Source organism: Gobio gobio (assembly GCF_949357685.1).
Source record: "Gobio gobio genome assembly, chromosome: 1".
NCBI classification, from domain to species: domain Eukaryota; kingdom Metazoa; phylum Chordata; class Actinopteri; order Cypriniformes; family Gobionidae; genus Gobio; species Gobio gobio.
The window spans coordinates 40,102,970-40,117,021 of NC_137097.1; the positions used below are offsets into that span (position 1 = coordinate 40,102,970).

The window sequence follows — 14,052 nt, forward strand, 5'->3', positions numbered from 1 at the left end:
GCAAAATAGTTTTAAATGTGTTAAGATCTAAGATTATTGGAACTGTAAGCATTACAAATAAAATATAAAATATTCTCTTCCTAACTTTTATTTAAGGTTTACAATACAAATCCAAATAGAACAACTTGTTTTTTAAACAAAGCTTGATCTCTCTTATTGTAGTCTACAGCCGCTAAAAGACAGAGAAAATACTGCTTTATCAATTGTATTGTAGACAAGTCATTAAATTAACAATTCCATATCATTCAACAATAAAGCAATAAATAAATACCTACCGAAGTAAATAAATTAACTATTTTAAGAGCTATAAATAAGTAATTTTTGTAGACAAGTGGCGTTTCCTTAACTCCTCCGAGGTCAATTTTATTTCAGACATTTTAAAATATCACTCTCTCACTAAAAAAATGTCACATCAGTAATCGCAGCCTTATTCTCAGTAAATTACTATACAAATTTATGTTGAACCAACATAAGAATTTAGTTTGACATATATAATAATGTTAAGTTAAACATACTAACTAGAGTATATTAATTTGACCTAAACCAACTGAATTATTTTGAATTTACTAAATTACACTGTGTACCAACTCGATTTTTTGATTGCGGTTCTGCAGAAAGGTTGACCTCAATTCCTTCCCGGAACATTTAAAGGTCCTGTTCCTCGTGATCCCATTGTTCAAACTTTAGTTAGTGTGTAATGTTGCTGCTAGAGCATAAATAATACCTGTAAAATGATAAAGCTCAAAGTTCAATGCCAAGCGAGATATTTTATTTAACAGAAGTTCCCTTTCAAAGCCTACAGCGAACGGCTGGTTAGGACTACATCCTGGTATTTCCTGCTTTAATTACGTCAGTAGAGCAGTAGAACAGACTAACCTCCGCCCACAAGAAAACGCGAAAAAAGGGGGCGTGGTCTTGTTGCTGTCCCACGTGGAGAAGAAGAGGACGTCGCGTGGAGAAAAGGAAGTGCTGCGTTTCATTGTGTTTGTCGCCATGTCGTCGAGACGCTGTTATTTTCATCCCGGAGTCAAATCACCTTTGTTTGGCTTTCCCAGGGACGCTGTAGAGATTATTAAGCGCGTATATATCTCCCGTTAAGAGGCGTGACCTTTCCACGTGCGCTAAGCTGCTGTCGAATCACAACACGGGAACCGCTGACACAATCAGAACTCGTTACGTGTTTCTGAAGGAGGGACTTCATAGAATAAAGGAAGTCTTCAGTCGTTTGTAGGACAGTGAAAACAGCGGTGTACAGATAAGTGAATTGTGTTAAAAATACAGTTTTTTTTACACGCGAAACATGAACACATGTTATATTGCACACTGTAAACACAATCAAAGCTTCAAAAAAACACGAAGAACGGGACCTTTAATATTGTGAAATCTTCATCACTGTGCTAATCATAAATGATGATTTAACCTTTGAATGATGATTTCACCCTTTCTAACAGATGACTCGGTAAATATCTGCTGTTTATTGACTAGCTTCTTTTTGCTACGTTTTCTTCAAAATGTGTGTATATTATGTCAAGGTCACAATACAGATGTGATTTACATTCATGTAATTAATATTAACCTAGAATGGTAGTGTGGCATATAAGACCCGATGTAAAGATTCATATTTCATCCTTAACCTTCAGGTTGTGTTCGGGTCATTTTGACCCAGAGAGGATTTCCTTTTTAGCGAAAATGCTAGTTAACGTTATCACGTTGGACTAAAACTGACTGACTTTATTCACCCAGAAAAATAGGATTATATATAAGAATATAACTTCCTCAACTTTGGGAGATTGTCTTTTTTTTTTTGTGATTTTGTTACTTGTTACATGTGGTCAAAATGACTGGCCCTTACAAAAGTTGCTTATAAATCTATCATTAACTCTATATTATCACCAAATATTGCATTTCATATTTTTGTCAACATGTTTTCTTTCAATTAGCAGTATAGCACAGGTTTGTATTTGTAAAGGCCTCCTTTATCTGAGCTTAGGCACCTTGAATTTTGACCAAAAAAGCCAATGTTTAATGTTTAACCAGGAGATTTGTTTTAAAAGTTTTACAAGCGGTATTGCATTTACAAGCAATTTTTTTAAAAGGTTGTCATTTTTGACCCGGGAACAGGGTTAAATAAATATGAAGTACATAAGTTTCATCTCATATGCACTGGCTTTTTATTATGCTTATCATATAGCAAATTATAGCACATTTAGTAATGTTTTTTCACCTGCTCTCTCTTATTGCACAATATATGTTGTTGTTTTTTAGGTGGGCGTTATGCTTAGCCTTAAAACCGACAAATTGATAACACGTTCACATATTTACCAACAGTGTCAGACTGTTGTCAGATGAGAAGAAGTCCACCTGCATTATCAGACTGTCAATATGCGGATCTCATTTATGCTCTTACTGGGAGTTACTTTGTTCTGTCCTGTTCAAACAAGTGAGTAAACAACAGCTTTTGTTCTTCAGAGTGTTAATGTTAATGATTTAATGATCGCTAATTATCTTAAATACATTTATTTTCTTCATTCATAGACATATTTAGATGTTTACCTTACAATTGTGTGTATGGCAAGCTGTTTTAGCTTAAAATGTTCCCAGCGTTACTCATCATAATTGCATTTTTACTAGTAAGAATTAAATTCTTATTATAACTTACAATTAGAGAGCTCTATAATTAAATTCTCACTAAAAACAATTATGATTAGAGAGCTCTCTAATTCAATAACAGTAAAATTAGAGAGCTCTACAATTCAATTCTTACAAGAAACAAATTAGAGAGTTCTGAAAGACACAATGCTACAACGGAAACCATCCCTTATCTCGACCCCTCATGATATCCCTTTTGTGACCAATTGTAAAGACCTTTCAACATGCCCTCTACCTTTTGGCAGAAAGGAAACGTGAGGGAAATCACAAATTTCTTCCAAAGAGAGCTGGAGAGAACAAAATTGTTCAAGCTAGGCAACGGCGACCTAGTATGTTGATACAGTGTTGTGTAAATAGATGCTTGCTGCACTGAAGTCTGCACCTCCCCACAAGCTGAAGTTACATGAAAAGTGTGAAACAAATCTTTAGAGATACAGTATGTAAATATTGAAAACAATATGTAAATGATGTTTGTTTGTAGATACCGACAGATAGTGTGGATCTTGCATCAAAATGTTAATATGAGCAAACTTTGGGTTTTAACTTGAAAAGGGAATGATGATAAACTGGAAAAGATGTATATGAATTAAAAACGATTAAACACTCTGTTCCAGAAGCACTCTCAGGGAGTGAAGCAACAGGCCCACCACAAGATCCTACTTCGGCTGCTAATCCTATTAATGTTCCTGAGAATGTGACTAAAGGTAAGACCAGAGTCTGGTCAGTAACTATCAGTTGTTTACGCATCCAACACACTTTTAACATTTTTTACAGAAATTACATTACATTAAGCTTTAATGTTTTTATACATCGGCCTTCTCAGTCAGTCATGAAAGATTGCCATTACTACTACTGCTCATACTATTCAGTGTTATTCTTACACTATGCACATGCAACTGATGGTGGTATAAATATCCAACATGTAATTTATGACTGCCGCTACATTGTTAAATATAGTATGCAAAATAATGTGACAACAGTCAATGGAAACCAAATCATCAACACATCAAGTTACAGGCTGATCCAACTTGCATGAAGTTCATCACAGCAACTCATAATGTAAGTCAGTAGTGTCTATGGCACTCACGACATGTCTGGGCACGCTCCTGACGAGATGGCAGATGGTGTCCAGGGGGGGGGATCTCCTCCTAAACCTGGATCAGGGCATCAGTGAGCTCCTGGACAGTCTGTGGTGCTATTTGGCGGCTTCGAATGCTCCAAAACATAATGTTCCAGAGGTGCTCAATTGGATTCAGGTCTGGGGAACGTGAGGGCCAGTCAATGGCATCATTGCCTTCGTCATATAAAAACTGCCTACATGAGGCTGGGCATTATCATGCACCAGGAGGAACCCAGGGTTCCTCATGTGAGCACAGGTCCCACTAGAGGACGCCGGGCCCTCATGCCACCCTCATGAAGTCTGTTTCTTACAGTTTGGTACTGGCACACCAGTAGCCTGTTGGAGGTCATTTTGTAGGGCTCTGGCAGTGTTCCTCCTTTTCCTCCTCTCATAAAGGAGCAGATACCGGTCCTGCCGCTGGGTTGTTGCCCTTCTTCGTCCCTTTCTAGCTCTCCTTGTGTAACTCTGTCTCCCAGTATCTCCTCCACCCTTTTGAAACAGTGCTGGAAGATACACCAAACTTCCTTGCGATGGCATGTATGGATGTGCCATAGGACTGCACGATATATCGCTTTAGCATCGTTATCACGATGTGCGCATCCGCGAGAGTCACATCGCAGGATGTGCGATGTCAAGTGGTCATAGTTGATCCATGATCCGTACGGTCCGGTTCAGAATGCATGCAATTCCCAGGTATGCAAAGTTTAGCATCATAGAATGAAAGTTTATCATTTGCATGTTTTTAAGTGGAGCCAGGCATCAAGCGCAAGAGCTTTGAAATCGTGCATGCTGTTTTCTGTGCGCACACACAGAGCCACACAGACAGCACGTGAACGTTGAATTCACTCTTCTCCATGAGTTTGATTGACAGGCGATATGACCAATCACAGCGCTTTGTCCAACAAAGCAGTCAGGAAAGTTAACATTAGTAGATTAACGTCGGTGGACGTGAACTTGAAAAACAGTGTTTGTACTGTCTTACCGCGGTTGAAACAACATTTCTTCCGGTGTTCATTCATGTTTATTTGATGCTAATTAAAGCAGCTTTAAAGTCAGCGTGAACCGGAAGTTGCAACCGACTTTTCTCCAGTGTTGTGACGTATTTCCAAGTGAAACGGAATATTGAATAGAGAGCGGGGTTTCACTTTAGCACTCTTCCTCTCCATCTCTTGCTTATAGCAGACTAACGGTTGGAGGAGAGTGGTTAAGGGTATTCAAACCCGAGCCGTCAAACTGACGTCACCTGAGAAGGAATTCATTCTCCATTCTCTCATAACGGCCACCGAGCGATTGCACAGAGTAATGTTAAAGCATAACTTTCAAAAAAGAATTTAGTATGATTATTTTAACCATGTAAAACAGCGCTGCATTACCCCACATACGCAACGAAAAGAGCGGAAGCGGCCCACTGCAGCATTAGCATAATAAACCAGCTCCACTGGTTTTAAGACCGGTGTTTTGCGCAGGTGTCTCTCAGTAGCAAAGACACAAGTCTCGGTGCGTCCTGCTTCATACCAACGTGACGTTAATAAAACTTAAGTACATTAGTTCATCCATTAACATGACCTCTGCCCGAGTCCATCGTATTCCTTTCCATCAGCGGCGGAGCTGAAAACAACAACTCCCATAATCCCACACTCATTCACAGTTACACCTTTATGAAAAAGCGAACTATAGCAGCGAAAACTTACATACTGTGCCTTTAATTTAGAAAATATTTCATCATTAAGTGAAACTGGAACATGAATTTACATTGGATTAAGAAAACAGAACTTTGCCTCCTCTTGTCAATGAAGTATTACTTCTGCCAACAGATGTCATGATTGATTGTCAGTTTGTTTTTGCTTTGATCAGGGATCAAGACCTGCAGACCCAATGCGTTCAACTGTGGTGATAAACGCCAAACGTGCTTGCCTATGATATGGAGGTGTGATGGTGACAATGACTGTCCAAATGATGCGGATGAGGAAGGCTGTGGTGAGTCTCTTTTAAATCCCATCTTTCTGTTGCCAGAAAGTTGCCAATCACTGTTATTCACTTCACATGTCAAACGGTCATAATGTTATGCTTGATCGGTGGCTATAGTATGGTATTTCAGATAGTTTTATTATTTTCTTTATTTCTTTAACATAGGCTATACAAGGGAAAAATTACTTTGGATTTATTACAATGTTGTCAAATTGCTTACCAAGATCATCCAAACACACTGTGTGAAGTGCATTCGACCGTTTCATTATCTGAAATAAGCCATGCTATTTGGCATGGATAACCAAACCTACTCCACAAAGTTCACCACAAATCACAAATTCACGTGACAGACCTATAAAGCTAACATGTTCTGTTTCATGTTGTGAAACTTAAATGTCACTTAAATGAACATTTGGAGGATCACAAACGTATAACTGGTCAGCAAACTAAGCTTGTTTTAAAGGGTAAAGGTGCTTTGATTTATTTGGCCTACACTGCTCTGATCTATGTTCATGCAAGATGTTTGAAGGCCAAAAAATGAATAAGACATGGCTTTAAAACCAAGTCAGTGGGCACTGGGCAGTAAATTATTTGTTAATTCCTGCTCTATGACCCTTTCTTTTTCTCTCATTCTCCTTATCTTGCCCTGTCTCTTCCCCTCCTAAAGTCGAGTTCTGACTGATAGTCTTTTCATTTTCATAAATTTAAAAAAAGACTGGTTTATTTGCACATGCACCAGCAGATGGCTCACGTGAGTCATGACTGGCAACAGAACCAGAAACTTTAATCAAACCACACTTAATATAGCGTTATTATGTCAGAATACTCATTTATTTAGTTTTAAAGGAAACCATTGTAATCCTTTATAGTTTTCCCGTTTTTTCCAAAATGTAACTGTATTGTGATTAATTTGTTTTTTGACATAACTGTCGAATTTGTATCCTGATAACGTAACGCCGTTACATGTACCGGTATTCCATTACTCCCAACCATAAACTCATCTGGCATTCTGACAGATAATGTTTTTTAGTTATTTATATATATATATATTTTTTTTTAACAACAAACTGTTTCTGTCAGACTGTCACCCCCTAATGTTGCTAATGCTTTTATTTTTTTAATGAAGATTTTTGGCCAGCACCCAGATGACACCTGCAGCAACACCTGCGGCTTGGATACTGAGACACAGAAAGACCCTCAAACCAGCATTATCATGAATCATACGATATGAAGTAGTGAAGTTAGAAGTCACTTGAAGTAATCAAGTCTTCAAAATGTTGTAATAAACAAACTACAGAGTAAACTATATCTAACAAAGTGTTAAGATAAATTATTACAATTTAAGCCATCATAGTTCCAGACAGTTGCAGTTTATGGCACATTCCAGACACAAAGAGCAGAACTGCCCTCCACGTTGATTATGACAGGCATTTTTCTAATCTAAGATGGTCACACGGGAATCTTACAATTATCCAATTGTTAAAGGGGTGGTTGATTTATGATTTCACTTTTTAAACCTTATTAATGTGTAATGTTGAATATGCTAATCAATGACTTGAAGATAGACAATTTTAAAATACTATAAAGAAATTATCTGTGGGGCATTTTGAACTAAATGCTTTAATATTTGACTTATATTACGTCTTGTTAAAAGGGGCAATCAAGTACCACAAGTCTGATAGGCTGTTGAGGTGGTTGCCAAAGCACTGCTAAGATGTTCAGAGAGGTTGGGAAGGGACAGCGGTTTTGTGCATGCTTTCTTTTTTGAGCACAAGGTGGTGCTGTTAGCCAAAACTAAAACAAGTCCGACCTCATCGGGAACACACTGAACTGCTGGAAAAAAATTGTGGAGGCCCAGAAACCCAGTAACATCTTAATTCCAGCTATTCCTTCCCTGTTTGAATGTATAGGGCTGCCAACTTTTGAGTTCAGCTTGGAGTAAAGGTTAAAAAAGAAATGTCAAAACATTTGGTAACTAAACTGAATTTCAGTTTAGTGACAATTATGTTTACGTGGTACAATGACTGGTAGCCATACTCAAATCTCACGATTTCAATTCATAAGCTTGTGATTTAATTCTGATCTTGATTCAATATTGATTAATTTGGATAAATATCAGAGTTACAGTAGACCTACATGTAAATTTTTCTCAAGGAAAAAAAATCTCAACTAATGCTGTAACATACAGGGAGCCCTATCTGATAGTATTATTCAAAGATCAATTATAATGCAGGTTTTATTATAATATATATTTTGTGATATAAGAGTAAAAATATGTGTAACAGCGCATAGGCTATATTTGGCAAAATACTCCTCTAAGCCTAATTTTTTTCTTGCTAGCTAAGGTAAATGTAACGACATTTACAGCTGTTTTGAGCGATTACATGAGACCGGAGTCATTTAAGTTGTAATGTATCTTTCAACATTCCTTCTCATGTCCATTCCGGTTTATTTAATATTAACTAGTAGCCTAGTGAAGAGGAAGAGATGATCAGTTCACAAGACTCTACATCGATCGGTCACGTGCCACAACGTTACTCATTGTTTGAATTTCCTAATAAAATTTACAGAAATTGGTCTTGTCTGTCGGTGTCCTCTTTGCTCTGTGATTTTTTTTTACTGCATGAGAAAATGAGTGCGTGGTGTGAGAACAGTGGCTGAATGAGAGAGTGGCAGCCCTGGGCCCGGTTTTTCAAAAAGTGTAATCTGGATCAAATTGATCCAGATTTGGAAATCCCATGTTTTGCTATCCAGGATCACCTGATCCATCTTTAATGCCAGTTTTTTAAAGGAACATTGGATTGGATCACTGTGATCCAAATACCAAATTTCAGGATTACCAAATCTTGTTTACCAGAGCCTTAAATGGAACCAATAGTGTAGCCTACTGGCTTGGCAAAGAACAACAGGTGGGCAAAATACCGGTGGCAAAAATAGCCATTCTTTGTTTTAATTTTAAGAAACAGAAACACTGTAATACACAGAAACATTTTACATTCCTTATTTTGTTATAATGTTACATAACAAAAACAATACAATCGCAAAAATCACTTACAGTTGGGTAAGCAAGATTTGTTCTTTACCCAGTTCAATTTGTACTTCGGCTCTTTCGGTTTCCCGTTTCAGAAGCAATTCATAGCTGTCACCATCCTGGTTTGTAGCTGAGGAGCATTTGCGTTCTCTTGTAGGAACGTCTTGGACTGTCTTCATTACATCCACTGGGGATCTATCTTCCACCTCAATAAGTCCAGGAAAAACATTTCCTCTGCACGAGAATGTTGCTTGCATTCTTCTTAAGTCCTAGTCTCTGTAATTGTGGTCTCTCCATCTGCTTCTATGTCTTCAATGCCATGCAGAGCCTCTGATTTTTCTCCTCCTATGCTATCAAGGACCATCAGTGACTATCAGACCAAAATCACCCCTCTTATATGATTTGTTACCTGTTTGGGGGTTCTTGGCTTCAGTAAGGTATTTCGTTGCCTTGGCCCTAAGGTTCTTCCATCGCAACATAACTTGTTTTATGGTCCTCTTTTGGCCAGACCCCATTGCATTGACATGATTGGTTATGTCCTCCCAAATGTTGTGTTTTCCTTTTTTGGTCCCATCTCCACCCTTTGCGGATCTGAAACCTCCTACTATTGAGGTAAAATTGGCCTGAACAACCTCCAGCAGTGCACAGGTTTCTGCCACAGTAAAATTAGGCCCTTTTGAGTCCATGGTTCCAACTCTTTGGTGTAGCCAATACTGATCTTAAAAGCCTTGAGCATGATTGCTTTGGCTTGTGCTCAATTAGGCTTACACCAATCAGCTCATTGCTGGTTATGAGTGGCACCATTTAAGTCTTTGCACCCATTTCTCTATAGCCTACAGAGGTATCCACATGGTGGGTATTGTTCTTCGTTACCGTAAGAGAAGGTACCGTCAAGGGGTGCATGCTGAGCGTGCCAAACCACTCGAGCCATACACATCAGAAGAACTGTATGCACGTTTTCGCTTTGGGAGAGATGACATTAAGTACATTGCAGATCTTGTCAGGCCAACACCCCAACACCAAACCCAAAGGAGTCATGCTTTATCCGTGGAGGAAGCTTAATCGCTCTGTGCTTTTATGCATACTTTCTACCAAGTAATTGGTGACAATATGGGAGTGATAAAAGCAACCGAGTAATGTGAAGGCTACGTCAGTAGCACTGGGGGGTATTCCAGAAAGGAAGGTTAACTTACCGTCACAAATACCTTGAACTCCTGGTTGATTAACCCAAACCTTGCTTACTCGATGTATGCTGGTTTCAGAGTATGTTCCTGGTTAACACACCAGATATCCTCAGAGCGATGAATCGATGATTCACCATGGAAACAGATGCTAAATTCCATTCTACTTCCTCCTTCTTCTTTAGTTTAATGGCGATTTACATAACCTACTTAATGTAAAACCTGCTTAATGGTTATGCAATCATTTTTTTCAATGTCTTCATTTATTAAGTAATCTTTATTCCCTGAGAATAAGGATTATATTGTGTGTTTGATGCTAATTAATTGAATGCAGATCCATGTGTGATGTCAATACAATAAATAATGAATATATTTAAACTGAATTAACATTTAAACATTACCTTGTTATATTATACAATCTCTGGAATTAACCTGGTAATTTGAATTTCCTTTAGGATTTCCAATGTGGTTGGATGCATATTCCAATCGCACTTTCCGAAAATGAAACGGATTAATATATGGAATGGAAGAATACAAGATGGAAGGGTACCACAGGTGTTAAATAAACACATATTATTCACAATTTATTTGGTCATTTTTATAAATACAAAAGCATCAGTTTTTCTTTTCCTGTTGGATTTTAATATTCTTCTTCCATCTCCTCCTCTTCTGTCAGTGGTGCTGCCTTCTTGCTGTTGGCTGAGTAGAAGTCAAATGTTAATTTCATTATCCTTATTCAGAAATGTAACAGGTTGGATTAGAGAACATTATGTGAAAAGAGCATTAGACTATGAGGGAAAAGACTTTCATGAAAAAGTCATGAAACCAACACCCATGAACCTTTTATGCTTAAAGATTTACCTGATTGAAATATGTTTTTATACTTCATTTTTAGCTGTTACCACATTATTTTTTTCTTCTTTTCTTTTTTTGCCTGTGGGACGCAAGAAAATGAATATTAGTTCAATAACTTGCCGTTCTGCCAGTTTTCACCTCTGATATTATAACAATGATTGAGAATTAAACGTACGTTTTACCCGGAAGTATGCAGATGTCTTTTTGTTGGGTGTTGTTGCCATGGTGAATCATAATTCCCCATCTCAGGGTAAGTTAACTCAGAGTTCAAGTTTAAACTCAGAGTTGGTTGATCCTCCTTATTGAAACAGGCCCCAGGCGTCATGTCCCTCTTGATGACCTGAGTCTGATGTAGAACCAGAACAGCCGCCAATGTTCTGACCTAATAAAGGACATGCAATTAGAGATGCAATTGTGAGAAGTTGCTTTTAACTAGGCTACTGAATGACTGAGTATATTTGTTGTTGTCATTGCTATTAATATAATGTGGAATTATAGAGCTGTAAGCAATGGTGACATTTATTTGACGGCTGATAGCTTTGAGAATTTTGTTGTTGTTGTTGTTTTGTTTAGCATATCTCGTTAGATGTGACATGCTTCATATGCTTCAAGTATGAAGAAATTAATATATCATCAGTAAACATTGATTTTGTCATCATTCACTTAAAAAAAACTATGATTTTATTTGGTTCGAAAAATCATTACTGTATCCACCCTTCTGATGGGATCGGGATAATCCTGTTTTTTTGTTTTTTCTTAATCAAATAGATCCCAAACCGAGTTCAAAGTTTTGAAAAAAACCAAGGGCAGGTTTGAGGCTTGAAAAACTGGGTCCTGTGTATTACCACAGATGTTTCCTGTGGCTGAAACTTCATATTTTTCTCCTTTCTTTTTTTCATTTATCAGTTTAATATTGTATTATTAACTGGTCTGTTTCCATATTGCTTAAGAAGCAGTCTTGCAAGCCCTTAATAGCATAGGTTGTGTGCTAGACAATAGTATGAATAATATGAATAATTAAGTCATGCACACCTCTTGACTGTCTTTATTTTTTGACACACCTTAACCTCTCCTGCAGTAACAAACTCTCTTTAAGTCAAATAATTACTTGATCGGCCTGTTCCTGTGTTTTATGATGATGTCAGATATATTGTGAACCTATATCTCCAATGAAACATACAACTTTCACAGAATGAGAAAATATGAATAAAGGAAAAAAAAACGACCCAACATTGTGTTGAAATTACTCATTTTTTATTGTAATTGATGTTGTAATATTGCTTTGTGTTGGAATGTGAACGGTTCTCAATCAAATACCTTATGATTTTTTATGGTGTAACAATAGAATGTGCTAAAGCCAAAGGAGGTGAATACATTTTATTTGTATTGTACATGCAACTGGTCGAGGTCTAAGTGTATGTTTGCACATGCTAACTAAATAGCCTGATTTGCTCAAAGACCATCTGTTACTCGCAGCGCAAGGTCTGGTGATTAAATTAAGGTGTGGTTATCAGTTCAACACTTCCCCCTAAACACCAATGACACAAAAACATTTTCAGCCCACAAAAACAGTTCCCGCCCATATTTCATCCCTAAATTAAAAAGAAAGAGAGAATATACTATTTTAAATTAAGAGAACAGTCTGTTTTAAGATTTGTGGGAGAAAACGTACTTATTTGTCAAAGGTCCATAAAAGCCTAATTATCTTTATGCAAAAACTTGAATTCTTTTTATTGATTTTGAGATTGCATATGACCCAGATGTGTTCGTGTTTTCGGATTTGAGAGACTCACCCAAATATTTCTTTCCCTGCTAAGAGATCAGACTAAATCTTTTGTGGTTTTTTTTGCTTTGAGAGTCTTTGGTGGTCTTCTGTATTCATTATGACTGTGTTCAGATGTACTGTATCCTATCAGGTGCTGGGGGAGGTCTTTTACTATATCCACTGGGACCCTGAGAGCACAGAGACATTATTGTTAACCTTCCACCCCCTTTGACGGGATGTCATAATCAGCAGTCAGGGCAAGAGATTTTGTACTGTGGGAGTTTGTTCAGTTATCAAAGACATGCTGTCAAACCTGCTCATTTTGGGTTTGTTCCAAGAAAGTCAATGGGTTCTGCATTGTAAAAAAGCATTGTTGAGTCATTTAAAAAAAGTTTTATCATGTGGTAAGATCTAGTCTAACTGTTTTTGCTCAACTCAAGCTTTTTAACTCACCCTGACTACATTGCTACACCAGCCAGATTTGTTTTTTGAGAGTTAGGAGCTCCACATGCTTTTTATATTTTAAAAATTACAGGATACATATTCAGTTCTTTTAATCGCTTCATATTTGTTGTGTAAAACAGAGAATAACGTTCTCAACATCTTCTACAAAGACAATGCTGTTACTACAAACAAACTAGACTATTCAGGATGTGTATAGTCAAAAAAGCGTGAAGGGCAGATTAAACTCTCAAACAAGCGTGAAAACACCGCTTATGTGCTCTTACTTTCTATTTGCAGAGTATAATTATTGATATAAGATATTGCTTCTGATGCTGAGTTGTTTTCCCCCTTTTTTTTGCTATTACGTTGATTATTTTAGCTTTTGGAACCTACTGGCAACATAACGCATAAAAGAAACTTACTTCCTTGGGGTTCATTTTAAGCAAGCAATACAGCAATTTTTAACAATAGTTGAGTTAAATAAAACTACCCAGCAGGTTGGGCAAACATTTAACCCAACCAACCCAGGTTAAAACAACCCTATTGCTGTTTATAAATTTTCAACCCAACTTGGGTTGTTTTTACCCAGCATTTTTTAGAGTGATACACCCAAGTACAAAATGGTTTGTTTTGCTCAGAAACATAGAACTGGAATGTCTGTTTTGACAAGTTTGGAAGCTTCCCGGTAGCTGCTGTTGAGGTAAGTCATGGGTGGCAGAGTGACAAATCCGGTTTCCGATTGGGGTGAGATGCAGTTTTTCAGGTAAAAAAGAGAACAGATAAGCGTGTTCTCCTCACTTGCCCTCCACACAAACACTGGACTTTTTATTTGCTCACACACTTGTTGTTTCCTATAGGGGTTTGCGTACCACAAACCGTTCTGGCAGAAAATAAAGTCATTTTTACAATATCTTTTCATAGTCTTGTAATTTATTTCTTCTATACGCTGTTATACTTACCCAAATATAAACTAAAACTACACTAACATTCAAAAAAACTTTTATACAAGGATGCATTAAATTGATCAAACTGATTATAA

General features: G+C 37.3%; 1 protein-coding gene across 2 annotated transcripts; it reads left to right on the forward strand.

The window, feature by feature from the left end:
• The first annotated feature begins 920 nt into the window (after positions 1 to 920).
• LOC307134161 (CD320 antigen-like) lies at positions 921 to 12,032 on the forward strand. Of its 2 annotated transcripts, none has more exons than XM_079829683.1 (5): positions 921 to 1,459; positions 2,329 to 2,440; positions 3,264 to 3,353; positions 5,624 to 5,746; positions 6,864 to 8,321. In XM_079829683.1, the coding sequence occupies exons 2-5, from the start codon at positions 2,383 to 2,385 to the stop codon at positions 6,884 to 6,886; spliced, it is 294 nt and encodes a 97-aa protein (XP_079685809.1). In that variant the 5' UTR covers positions 921 to 1,459; positions 2,329 to 2,382; the 3' UTR covers positions 6,887 to 8,321. The 2 variants fall into 2 exon arrangements, with proteins under 2 accessions (XP_079685809.1, XP_079685808.1); XM_079829682.1 differs by lacking the exon at positions 6,864 to 8,321 and adding an exon at positions 10,405 to 12,032 and having other exon boundaries at positions 1,340 to 1,459.
• Positions 12,033 to 14,052: the final 2,020 nt, after the last annotated feature.

Excerpts from the sequence above, each read along its gene's own strand:
- LOC307134161 (XM_079829682.1), top strand. The coding sequence starts at position 2,383 with ATGCGGATCTCATTTATGCTCTTACTGGGAGTTACTTTGTTCTGTCCT. Across the intron at positions 2,441-3,263 it reads GTTCTGTCCTGTTCAAACAA|AAGCACTCTCAGGGAGTGAA; the intron begins GTGAGTAAACAA and ends ACTCTGTTCCAG. Across the intron at positions 5,747-10,404 it reads TGCGGATGAGGAAGGCTGTG|GATTTCCAATGTGGTTGGAT; the intron begins GTGAGTCTCTTT and ends AATTTCCTTTAG.